Raw genomic sequence first — 12740 nt, forward strand, 5'->3', positions numbered from 1 at the left:
TGATGTGGCCAGTTTGTGGGAAGGTGGAAGCAGGCATCCTCTCAAGAAGAGGGCAGACGTGGCAGGGAAGGGAAGGTACAACTGGCCGGCCGTGAGGAGGGGTCTCCCGTGATGGTACCACGCACAGGCGGGGTGCAGAACGAGGCTATTCCCCAGGGCTCTCTGCTCAGCGCTGGTCTCCCGGCTGCCCCCCCTCCCCCCGCCCCCCACCGTGCCTTGCAGCCCTTTCTGGCACTGTCTCTCCCATCCAGCAGAAAAGCCCTCCCCTCCCCCATCTCCCTGACCTTTTCTCAAGGACCAGCTCAGTTTACAAAGAACTAACTCTTGCCCAAAGGCCCTCATGGAATTGGTCAGATCCTCTGTATCGTAGTTGGGACGATTATTCAGCCAAGATTTGCCTTCTGATGCTCCCGCTGTGGGCAGAGTGTGCGTTCTTGCCCTGGTGAGGCTGGGCTTGGCCGCGTGACTTGCTTAGCCGATGAAACGTCAGTGGATGTGCACACGCAGAAGCCTCGCGTGTGCCATGAGAACATGCCCCAGGAAGCCGTGGGTCCGAGATAATGAGAGACATATGGACGGACTTGGACCCCACCTGCAGCTTCGAGCCAAGTCCAGCCGAGCCAGTCAAGATCATGGGGACCCGGGAGCCAGAGACGGAGTGGGATGTCACTCAGCACGACTGCAACCAACGCATGCACCTGTAAACCGGCAGGATTCGGTACCCCCTGCACCCCTGCGTGCCCAGAGGTACAGCCCTGAGCTGGCGAGGTCCTGGGAATCAGTCCCTCCTCCCCCATTTTATAGCTGTGGAGACTGAGGCCCGGAGAGGAGAGGATGGTGAGTCCGGACCCTGGCCGGACGGAATGGAGTTTTGGCTTAGTCTCCAAACCTCTCAAATGGTGACAATGATCCTTATAAAAGAGACCATTCAGGTCCTGTGCCAAGCACAGAGCCTGTGCTCAACAATCGCATTGTCCCGTAAGTGGCTGTTCTCCCAGGGAGTGGCGGAGCCCACGCCCGTCCCCGGGCCTCCCTCCCTCCCTCCAGGGGCAGGCAGAGAAGCTCTGGATTCTGGATGATTCCCTCTGGTCTGTTGGGCTCCTCTCCCCGCATCTGCATTTAACCTCGACCCTTCCCACCTCCTGAGAGTTCCCAGAATATCTCCTGCTTCACCCTCTCTCTCAAATGGAAATAAGACCCCATCAGGGGGTGCCTGGCCGGCTCAGGTCATGACTTCACTGCTCTTGTGAGTTCGAGGCCCGCGTCGCGCTCTGTGCTGACAGCTCGGAGCCTGGAGCCTGCTTTGGATTCTGTGTCTCCCCCTCTCTCTCTGCCCCTCCCCTGCTCGTCCTCTGCCTCTCTCTGTCTCAGAAATAAATAAACATAAAAAAGACCCCATCTGGACCCCAGGCGCCCTGCTCCCCTTTCCTGCTGTGGCTGAGCCCGGGCCCGGGCCCCTCCGTGTCCTCCCCGGAGCACAGGGGGCTTGGAGTGGGTCCGGGTCACAGGCTCCCAGGGGCAGCTGACGGGGCCTCAGCTCGGGCTCCGTGGGACGGCTCCTCCCGGCTCAGCTCCAGCCTGACCGTGACCTCGCAGACCATCACACGGGGACGAGGGAGACGGAGAGACTGACCCGGGAGCGGACGTCTCCACGGCCCCTGTGTGGGGACCCACATCTTCCCTGGATGGTTCGCCGGGATGCTACTCTCCCTCCCAAAAGAGGGGCGTCCTCCGCAAACACACCCTCAGGCCATGGTCGGGGGGCTGCTCTGAGCGGAAGCTCATTTCAACCTTATAAAATCAGTACTTTTATTACCTCTGTATGCGGTGGCAGAAAACCTGGCCCACCGGTGGCGCCCATGTCTTAATCCCTGGGGCCCGCGGATATGTTACCCTACCCGCAAAAGGCCTTTGGCCTCCAGAAACAAACCAGGCCCGGGCACGCCCAGCGCGGTGAGATCATACATATGTGCTGTTTTCTGTCACTCGCTGGGTGGCCATTCGTTAAGGGGAAACAAACGCACCGGGCTACAGGTGGGGAAATGGAGGCACGGAGGGTTTGAACAACCTGTTCAACGCCACACAGGGCCCGTCACCGGCCTTGCGAGGGAGTCCCAACCGCCGCCTGCTCTATGACCCTGGGCGGGTTCCTGGAGTCCTTCTGATCTCGTGTGTGAAAATGGGCCAGTGCGGCGCTCGGAAGGGCCGCGAGGGAGGGAAGGCGGGGCTGGTTGACACGCGTGGGCGGTTGACCCGGGCCTCGGCCAGCCCGCGCCACTGGCACACCCACCTGGGGCAGGCCCGCCGGCCCTGGCCCTCCTCCTCCTACACGGGCTGCAGCTCGGCTTCCAGCTTCTTCTTCCGGACCCCCTCCACGAAGAAGAAGTCCATGCCGATGAGGGTTTGCCCCAGGGGCGTGTCCACCCTGCTGCCCACAACCTGGTTCGTGGAACTGGGGACTGTGTCGGAAAAGAAAGGCATGTTCTCCGGCAACGTCACAGGCGCCTTCTTCTCGCCCTGAGAGCGGGGAGAGTTTGTGTCACAGGCGGCAAGGAATGCAGGAGAGGCCTGCAGGCAGCCAAGCCCTTAGCAGGGGAGGGGACACAGGGAGCAGGGGGCAGGTGGCCTCAGCAGGCTGCCTTCTCCGGCTGCTTCCGTCCCAGTTCTCACCTGGGAGCCCAGAAGGGTCACGAGACTCCTCATCTATGGCCAAATGCGTCTTCCTCACCCGGGGCTCCCTACCTCGGCCGCTCCCCTGACCCCTTCGCTTTGATGCTTGAGCTCCAGGGACCCGGGAGGGACCGGATCTGACTCCTCTCTCTATCCCCGTGACCCGAGACACTGCCTCACGTCCGGTGGGAGCGCAGAGGGTTGGTTTCGGGGTGAGCTTTTACTCGAAGTCTAACACACACGCAGGAACGTCCCCAAATCGTGCCCGTGCAGCTCCACAAGCCGCCGCGACGTGGGCCTGTCTGGGCAGCCGCACCCAGATCGAGAAATGACCACAGGACCCGGACACGCTTCCTCCCGACCCCGCAGCCAGTCTCCACCCCCGCCGCGTCCTGGGCTCCCTCTCTAATTCCCGGGTTTGCCCGGGGTTGAACTTTGTCTTGTCTTTTATCTTAAAAAGACCGTGGCTCCTTTCTCCCCTGAACGTTTTCCGGATTCATCCACATTTTTCTGGGTGTGGCTGCAGCGCATTCGTTGCCCTTGCTACCCCACGTGCCACTGCGTGGCTTGCACGAACATTCCCCATCATTCACCCCTGCTGCCGCGGACGGCATGGGGGTTGATTCCCAGTCTGGGGGTGCCGCTCTGGACATTTGCGCACGTGTTTCTGGTGACTTCTGTGACTGAAAGGTGAGTAAATGCATGAGCTGAGCATAATCGGGTGAGCCCTTGTTTAAACAAGGGTTAACTCCGTGCTACCCCGTGTCAAATAAAAGTTGCAGGGCCAGTGAAATAATAGGATGCTGGCTTTCACTGAGGAAGGCCCGTGCCCGGGGTGGCCCCACCTTTGGACGTGACGCAGGTTTCGGTGATCGGGTGGCTAACACCTAGCTCCTGGCAGGGGGACTCCGGGGGCTGGGAGCCCAGACCAGGAGCTCAGTGTAGGATTTCAGGTCTCATGATTCATTCTCCCATTGGGGCACTCCTCCGACATTAACGGAGAGCCAACTATTTTTTGGACGCTGGGGGGTAGGGCACAGCTGGCGGGTGGGGTACAGCGATGAAGCCATCTATGTTTGTCCCTTCTCAGGGAGCCCACTGCCTGGTGAAACTGAGCTTTGAAACACGACGCGCTCTACCAAAGGAGGGGGTTGGATACGCTGGCCAGTCAAGAACAGAGTGATCTGATTGAGCCCGCCCAGGAAGGACAGATGTCACAGGAGGAGGCACTTGAGTGGGGTCTTGAAGGATGACCAAGACCTAAGAGCCCCTCACGCGGACAAGGTGGGAAGGGCACGCCAGGCAGGGGAACAGCATGCACAGAGGCCTCACCAAAACAGCGTGTAGGTCAGCGTGGGGAGGCAGGCAGGGCTAGATCGCGAGAAGCATTGTAAGCCACCCCGAGACACGCAGATGTATTTTAAGAAGATTTTAAGCAGGGGAGGGATGTGGCCAGTTTTGTGGCTTGGGAAAATTACTCCGGTAGCAATATGCAGGATCGATCGGAGGTGGCGATGTTAAAGCGGGGAATCGGCTTACAAATATGCCCGCCCAAGCTCATTCTCCATACGGGAAACAGCGCACACCCCTCGCTACACGTGGCTGACATCCTCATACGGGGGAAAACATTTCTAGTTGGTTCATCTTCACAAAATCAAGAAACACTGGGGAGAACTAATACCTAAATGCTCGAAGCATTTTCCCTTCCCCTGACCCCGAGTGTCTTGAAACAAGAGAGTATTTTTTGTTTTGTCTCTGCACATTCCAGCATCTAACACACAGTAGGTCCTCAGTCAATGTCAGATGAATGCGGGGACATTCCCGGTTCAAGGGTGCGCGACAGGAACATCGCCGGCCTTACCAGGGGATCGTGGTCTTTCAGGAAACTCCAGTTCTGAGCCCTGGAAAGGAAGACACGTGGGCAGTGTTACATCTCCCTGTGGCATTTTTTATAAGGGACTTTCGCGGCGTCAAGGGAATGAGTCGAGGCCGCTGATGCACGTGTTACGTCATGGAAGGAGCTTCCGTGATCAAGTGAAACAAACACGGAAAACGCAGCCGGCGCGCGTCCTGTAGAACGAACAAATATTTCCAGCATTCCTGACGTCTCCTTGGGTGGAATGAACGGTGCCAGGGGACATAGCCCGCGGTGAGAAACCCAGTGGTGCGAGTCCCCCCCCCCCCCCGGGTGCCTCTGCATCTTTAGGGCCACAGGGGAGCCCCCGAGTATTTTGTGAAGAAAAACCAGTTTCCGCTCGCCCACTGCGCGTCCGGCGCGCGCGGCAGAGGAAGGTGGGAAGGGGCAGGGGACAGGGACAGACACAGGGATCACGAGGAGAAGGGCATTACCTGTGTTGCTAGGGTAATTTGTATTTTAATCTGTTCCTAAGGAGTTGAACAATTCCATAAGACATAATAAAAACAGGCTTCTGTGCCCCCGTCCTCACAGCCCCTGAGCGCCCCCAGCCTGGGGTCAAGTTTCCACGGCTTTGGCCGTTTCTTTGGGCGTCCCGCCACCATGTTCTGGAACAATAAACCTAGGTTGCCCTTTCTTGAGTTTTTGAAACTGTGAGCGTACCTGTGGACTTTCAATTATGGGAGATTTTGAGTTAGCTCTCTTGCCCCTTTCCTTCCCCTCACTTCCTCCAAAATTATTCTGTGCTAGATTTTGGCTCAATGGATATGTATGGTTTACATCCTCGGGTTTCTGTAAAGGATCTTCATGGAGCAACTACCTAAGATCACATGAGCTCAGTTCCTTGTACGGCTTAAACTTTTTTCTAGGGTTCATAATCACATCTTGTCCCTGTTTTCTTTTTTCGAGAGAAAGAGAGAGAAAGAGAACAAATGGGAGAGAGACAGAGGGAGAGAGAGAATCTTAAGCAAACTCCGTGCTCAGCATTGAGCCCGACACAGGGTTCGATCCCATGACCCCGGGATCATGACTTGAGCCAAAATCAAGAGTCGGACGCTCAACGGACTGAGCTACCCAGACGCCCCTCCCATCTTTTCTCCTTTGTTTTTTTTTTAGCTTTCTCTGTTCATATCACTGATTCCAAGCCCTCCGACAAAATTGTGAAGCCCCTTGCGGCATGATTTTCTGCACCATCAGATGCAACAGGTAATCAGCTGTCTCTCTCACATTTGTTCTCTGGAGGCTGCCGTCCAGGAGCCCGGGTCGCCCGTCGGACGCTCAACGGACTGAGCTACCCAGACGCCCCTCCCATCTTTTCTCCTTTGTTTTTTTAGCTTTCTCTGTTCATATCACTGATTCCAAGCCCTCCGACAAAATTGTGAAGCCCCTTGCGGCATGATTTTCTGCACCATCAGATGCAACAGGTAATCAGCTGTCTCTCTCACATTTGTTCTCCGGAGGCCGCCGTCCAGGAGCCCGGGTCGCCCAGTGCCCACCGGGGCTGCTGCCCAGGACCTGCTCCTGCCGTCCCGACCTCCACTCCGGGGATTCTCTCTTTCTGAATCCCGGGCCTGCCTTCCTTGTTCACTCTCCTGCCGTGGAGCACATCCTCCAGTGTCTGTGGAGGCATGCATTTCTTTGGTTCTAGGAAGTTCTTGGACATTTTCTCCTCAAATATTTCATCTCTCCCAGTCTCTCCTTGGGGAGCTCTGGTGAAGGGTATGTTGGTTCTGTTCTCTAGGGTTCTGATCCCTCCGTGGGGTCCCGCTTCTTGTCTTTCTGAGTAATTGCAACGCGTCTATCTGAGTTTATGAATCCTCATTCCAGTTGTGTTTTGTATTTCCATGTTACAGATTTTTATTTCTAGAGGTTCTTTTTGGTTGTTCTCCAAATTGCCTGATTGTTCAAACTCCATGCTCAGGCTTTGAACTGAGTCTCCTGTGTATAGCCGTCTGGAGACATCTGGAACCTTCCTGCCCGAGCCTTCCCTGGGGGCCTGTTTCCCCTCTGCCCTTCTATGCCGCACTCTCCCCGCTCTGCCCGTTCATTTCCTTCCATCTTCCCCAAGTGTCCTGACCCTCCCCCGCCCCACCATCACCCCCTCTCCTGTCACGAGGGAGCCACGTTTCAACAGCTTTGGTTTTGAGTTGACAGAAGGCACGGGCCTTGGCCTCAGAGCCTGGCTAAGACTTAGCGGGAGGCAGCAGGGTATGAGGAGAGAACGCGGGGCCCCTGTCCTGGCTTTGCCTGCAGCCCGCTTCGCTTGCTGTGTGGCCCTGACGAGGTCACTGTGTTCTTGGGCCCTCAGTTTCTCTGTCTATAAAACCCCAGGAGGTTGGTTTACCGAGCACCTGTGAGTCGAGGTCTGCTGTGAGTGCAAAATATACAGACCGGACTTCACAGACTTGGTACAAAGAAGGAGGCAAGTATCTCTTTAATTCTTTTTAAAATATTGACTGCATGCCCAAAACATAATATTTTCGGTAAGATATGTTATGAAGAGGTGCCTGGGTGGCTCAGTCGGTTGAGCGTCCGACTTTGGCTCAAGTCATGACCTCACGGTTCATGAGTTCAAGCCCCGCATCCGGCTCGCTGCTGTCAGCCCAGAGTCCCCTTCCGATCCTCTGTCCCACCCCCACCCCCCACTCCCTGCCCCTCCCTCATTCTCTCTCTCTCTCAAAAATAAATAAAAAACACAAAAACGTGTGTTATTAAAATGGATTTCCTAATTTCTTGTTACATTTTTTTAAGGTCGCTACTAGAATATGGAAAAGTACGCCTGTGACTCGTATTTCTGTTGGGCTGAACGGTTCTGGATTTCCCTCAACCCTGTCCTCTTGGTTTCTGGGACCCTTTCTTCTCTGGCAGACTTTCTCAGTCTCCCGGCTACTTTTCCGTCCAGCGACTGAACGTTGCCAGCTCTGTGCTATGACCTCACCGCTGGAGACCCGTCATGCCCTTCCAGGGAAAGCTTATCACCTTTCCAGGGCCAGTTTCTTTTCTTTCTGTTCACCGGTTTCCTTTTTGGTTCACTCGAGATCAAATCCACATGTCATAAGGTTCATCCTCCTACAGTGTGTGGTCCAGTGGTTTCCGGTATATTCTGACTTGTGCACCATCGCCACGATGTCCGTCGCCCCCAAAAGAAACCCCGTGGCTCTTGGTGGTCACTTCCGTTCTCCCTCCCCTCCACTCCTGGCCACCTCTCTGCTTTTTGTCCCTGTGGGTCCAGTGCCCAGCTCTGGACTACTGATGTCCGGCTCCACCTGGACGGGGTTCGGGGGCTTGAAAGCCAGCCGGCCCTCCGAGTCTCCACCCCAGAGCCGCCTCTGTTAATCATGCAGGCAGGAGACGCGTCACCCCTACCTCCTGAGTGCCGTGTCGTCCCTGAGGCCCTCGGAGCGCCTCTCTCCCCACGACAGAGTCACAGCTCTTTGGCCGCCCTGTCCTGAGAGTGCACGCTCCGGGAGCCAGGCCCAGGCCGTCCCGTGTCGCGGCCCGACAAGGTGGCCCTCCTAACGGCGTCTGGACCGAGTGGTGCCTGCAGGGACGTCCTTCCCCTGGTCCGAGGGCCAGGGCTCCCCCAGAAAGCCGCCCCCGCCCCCCCCCTGTGTCCTGGCCGGCCCCCCCGCAGTCAGTCCCGGGAGCGCCAGCCGGTGGGGCCACTCCAAAGGCAGACGGGACCCCAGAATGAACGAGGCGGGTCACCTGGCCCCTGCCCACCTCTCCCACCCTCTGGCTCAAGTCCGGCCAAGGCATGGGCTCCCGGCCCCCTGGCCCCGAGCACTTCTCCATCAACACCGTTTGCCTGGCTTACTCCTTCTCATCTGTCTCTCTGTTTCCAGAAGGTTCCTAGCCCCTGAGTTGGGCTGGGGGTCAGGCAGAGCACTCACCAGCGCTGCTGGCCCCGTCTCTCGGCCTCCAGGAGCTCCCTCCACAGTTGATCCTGCTGCACACCATCAGTTCCGGGGGCCTGGGGGGCTCGGCGACCGCCAGCGAGACCCCTGCCCACCGCGGGGCCGCTCCGGGCAGTGGGGGTGTGTAAGGCGGACGGCCTGGTGGAGGGGAGCCGGTACCCAGCAGATGTGGTTCTCTGGAACCCAGGGTGCGGGTGACTCCCCATGGATCCGTGTGTGTGTGTGTGTGTGTGTGTGTGTGTGTGTGTGAGAGAGAGAGAGAGAGACAGACAGAGACAGAGGGAGAGAGAAACAGACAAAAGACAGACAGAGAGAGAGAGAGACAGAGACAGAGACAGAGAGTCTCCTGTCTGAGTTCAGAACCCTCCTGGGATCCCCCCACCCTCTGAACCCCAGGGGAGCCTGGCAGGGGTCGCCGCCCCTCAAGACCCCAAGCTCAGAGTGGTGGGACAGCCCTTGAGCCCAGCTTCGTTTTCAGCCTCTGTCTGTGTTGACTGTTGCCCTGGGAACTGGGCGGCACCCACGTGAGCGCAGGAAAGAAAAGGAAGGGCGTGTATGTGTGTGTGTGTGTGTGTGTGTGAGATGTCTGTGCAGGGCCCAACTCAGCTGCCCCTCAGTTCTGTCCCCTGCCCGCCTGGCTGGAGACCTCGATACGGCATAAGGGGAGAGGGATCAAATACGGAGAGGGATCAAAGCCCAGACTTCTGGGGCGGTGAGAAAAGACACCTGTTTTGGCTCCCAGACAGGATGTGGGGCTTTGGGCCCAGCCTCCCAACTGCCACATGACCCTGAGCAGCCCCTGCCCCTTTGGGAGCCTGGGAACTGGCAACCCTAATCCTTTCGGCTCCCCCGTGGATGCAGGGCTCCCGTGAGAAGGTGGACGAAGTGTGGACGACAGGGCACAGGGCGGGTACCGGTGTAATGTCCCCTTCTCCCTGGAGGAGGTGTGAGCCTGTGGCAGGCAAGGGCAAATTAGTGATACTGTGCGATGACTGCCTGTTCTGGCTCCGCAGAGCTGGAGGGTTTGCAAAGCGCTATCCGTTATCTTGCTGAACCCTCCCAATCATCCGAGGCAGGTATTTCCAACCCCGTTCCACAGATGAGGACACCGAGGCCCTCCCCAGCAAGATTAAGTGACTGCCCAAGGTCACTCAGTCACTAACTGAGACTCGGCCTTGAGTTTGTTTGGATCCTCTGAAGGAAACAAGGAGAACCGGCAGGTGGGGATTCCGGTTCTGAACCTCTGGCTGCGATTCTGCCCTGACCCAGTGTGGCCCGGATTGCTCTGTGGCCCGGGCCTCTTCTCGTGTGGCTCAGTTGGCCTCCTCAGACACCCCTCCCCCGTGGCTTCTGCTCCCAGAACTAATGCTCCCAGGTCTCTCGGCTTTTGGCCGTCCCCCGCCACTGGCGGACCCTCCTCTCTTTCCTTGAAGCTGTTCTGGGGGCCGATGGAGCTGGGCGCGGCGCTCACGGCTCTGCATAGCTGGGAAATAGACTCGTAGACGACTAGGCGCAGACAAAGCCACACTCCACAGAGGTGTGCACAGGGCGCCCCGGGGTGTGCGGACAAGTTCAGCCAACGCACCTGAGCTCGCACTGGATTCTGTTTTCACGAGAGAGGCACCAAGGAGAGGTGAAGAGAACTTGCCAGGTGGAAAAATTGGGGAGACACAAATGCGGGGATTTCAGAGGGGGCATCGGTATGGGGGGGAGGAGGGAGGTGAGAGCAGGGAGGTCTGAGGCTGGTGAGTGGGCCCCCCCCCCCCCCCCCCCCCCCCCCCCCCCCCCGGCCACAGGTGTCGGAGCTGTGCCCCGAGTTAGCGCGCAAGGGGGAGACCCTGCTGGCTTGAAGCCCCAGGGGGTTGCAGGGCAAAGAAGCATCAGGAAAGGAGAAGAAGCTGGGGAGTGACCACTGTGGGGGGCCCAGGTGAGAGGCGGTGAAGCCCACACTGGTTGGGGGGGGGCGCGCAGAGGGCTGGAGCAGAGATGGGGTGACAGCCGCCAGCACTTGCCTGAGGGGGCGGCTGAGTGGTGTGACCTTCTGGAACAAAACCAGCCCCAAAGCAGAGGCTGTGGGGCGGGTGGAGTCTGTCTCTTCTCTCTCCTCTGCTCTTGCTCCAGAGCTGGGACAGGCAGGCTGGCATTCAGTGACCTTGACGTTTTTCCCAATGAAGATGAACGGGGTGGAACCCCGGGGGCCCAGAAACAGGCTTTCCCGGTGGCTATTGTCTCTTTGGCGTCTGTGCCCTCAGCACAGCGGGGACAGGTCTCTGCTTTGCCAAGGAGTGGCAGCTCCTACCTCCTGGAACCTCTGGAGGGGGCCCCATGAGCGTGTTTAGAGACGGCGGTGCCTGCCGCGTGGGACACCTCTTGTAAGGCCAACCACAGGCTGTGACGTAGAGCAGCTTGGAACAGCCTGGAATAGCCACGTGGTTTGCTCAGGTACTTTGGCCCAGGTCCCCCGGCCACACGCTCCGGAGACAAGGAACAGGACCAACAAGGCCAGCAGTTGCTTCCAGGATGAACCAGGGCTTGGTGAGTGTAGAGGCTGAATATTTCTGTGGGGGTTGGCTTTTCATTTAACTTAGAAACCATTTCAGACTGACCGATGGTAGAGGGATGGAAATGTGACAAAGCGAATAGAACAAAACATTCATTGTAGAATCTAGGTGATGGGTATATAGGTGTTCACGGTACCATTCTTTCAACGCTTCTATGTGTGTGACAGTTTTCAAAATAAAATGTGGGGGGCATGGGGCGCCTGGGTGGCTCAGTCGGTAGAGCGACCGGCTTCGGCTCGGGTCATGATCTCACAGCTCGTGGGTTCGAGCCCCGCGTCAGGCTCTGTGCTGACAGCTCGGAGCCTGGAGCCTGCTTCGGATTCTGTGTCTCCCTCTCTCTCTGCCCCTAACCCACTCACATTCTGTCTGTGTCTCTCTCAAAAATAAACATTAAAAAAAAAAAATTAAAAAATGTGGGGGGCTTGGGGGAGATTTCACCTGCTGGTGCTGCTTGAACACATTCTGTTTCCTCAGTCACTGACCTGGAAAAGTGTTCAGATCCACTCTGGGTGGGTGTCACTGAGCCCAGCCTGGAGGGAATCAGGACACTGGGTTCCAGTTCCAGCTCTTCCAATGACTTGCTGGGTGTCCTTGAGCAAGTCATTGCCCCTTCCACACCCCACATCTTGAGATTTAACTTTATATACAACTCTGGGGCTGTATTTTAATGGGTTTCTCGCAACCCTAAGGACCTTAACGTAGGTTCTGGTAGAACTCTACAGCCCAGCCTCTGAGGTGCAGTGACAGGTGGGGCCCCACTGGGCCAAGTGCCAGCAACAGGGGAGAATTCGCTAAACCGGGTGGGGTGGAGCCTCAGGGGCAAACGTGGGTGGGGCTGGCTCGAGGAGCCCCGCCCACTTCCTGTAGACCCCGCCCCTTCCCCAATTGGCTGGCGGAGGGCGGGTCCCTAGGGGGAGCTCCCCGCTGCGGGGCAGCGCCCAGGGGCCTCAGGGAGCAGGTGCAGAGGTGGGGTGCGGGAGTTGGGAACGAGACAAATGAGGCTCAGGGGAAGGGCGGCGGGGCTCCAGGAAGCAGGGGCTGCGGTGGGGAAAGTGTTTGCTTGTGTAGTTTAGGCTTCTCTCTTGTGCCCTGGAACAACGACCGGGATAAAAATTTTGGCTTAACACCAACCTCCATTTCCCCCCAGGCGCACACCCTGAACGCTTTATCCAAGGTGATGAAAGCCAGAGGACTTGGGGCCACCTTTCACACCTTTCCAGAGGCTCCCACCAAGTCCCCAGAGAGTTCTGAGTTTATCCCTACGGCGACGGTCAAGGTTAATTTATTTGTGGATAAGTCCACACCCCCGTGGCATCCCAGGCCATTTTCACTTTGGAAGAGTCCCTTTTGATCTTACTGTTTGTTATTTCTTTGCTGTCAGTGTACCCACCGTTTTGTATTCAGCTTCAAAAAGGTTAACATCGGAAACACCTTTTCATGTGTTTCTTCGTGATCTTTATACATCTCACTTTAATCCGTTTCTTAGAATTGATGTGACATAATTTACTTAGCCATTTTCCCTCTTCCTGGGCATTTACTTTGTTTCCGGATTTAGCATGAGCTCCGGTGAATATCTTTGTGCCTCTTTCTGTGGAACTGTTTCAACAGGACATATTCCCAAAATGGGATGATGGAGTCAGAGGATAGGGACATCTTAATGACACACAGTATACAGGG

At 57.2% G+C, this 12740-nt stretch overlaps 1 protein-coding gene across 1 annotated transcript; it reads right to left on the reverse strand.

Moving 5' to 3' along the window:
* Positions 1 to 1503: 1503 nt before the first annotated feature.
* On the reverse strand, positions 1504 to 8986 carry CA3H2orf50 (chromosome A3 C2orf50 homolog). Its single transcript, XM_045447715.1, has 3 exons — positions 8479 to 8986; positions 4532 to 4571; positions 1504 to 2517 (listed from the first exon to the last, which is right to left on the reverse strand). Exons 1-3 carry the CDS (start codon positions 8706 to 8708, stop codon positions 2326 to 2328), a joined length of 462 nt encoding a protein of 153 aa, XP_045303671.1. The 5' UTR covers positions 8709 to 8986; the 3' UTR covers positions 1504 to 2325.
* Between the last annotated feature and the right edge of the window lie 3754 nt (positions 8987 to 12740).

Source organism: Leopardus geoffroyi, chromosome A3, assembly GCF_018350155.1.
Source record: "Leopardus geoffroyi isolate Oge1 chromosome A3, O.geoffroyi_Oge1_pat1.0, whole genome shotgun sequence".
In the NCBI taxonomy this organism is placed as follows: Eukaryota; Metazoa; Chordata; class Mammalia; order Carnivora; family Felidae; genus Leopardus; species Leopardus geoffroyi.

Bases quoted from the DNA above. Each gene is read 5' to 3' on its own strand.
- CA3H2orf50 (XM_045447715.1), bottom strand. From the start codon at position 8,708: ATGGGGAGTCACCCGCACCCTGGGTTCCAGAGAACCACATCTGCTGGG. The intron at 4,572-8,478 runs GTGAGTGCTCTG...CTTCCTTTCCAG, and splicing joins AGACGGGGCCAGCAGCGCTG to GGCTCAGAACTGGAGTTTCC. The intron at 2,518-4,531 runs GTAAGGCCGGCG...CCCCGCTCTCAG, and splicing joins TGAAAGACCACGATCCCCTG to GGCGAGAAGAAGGCGCCTGT.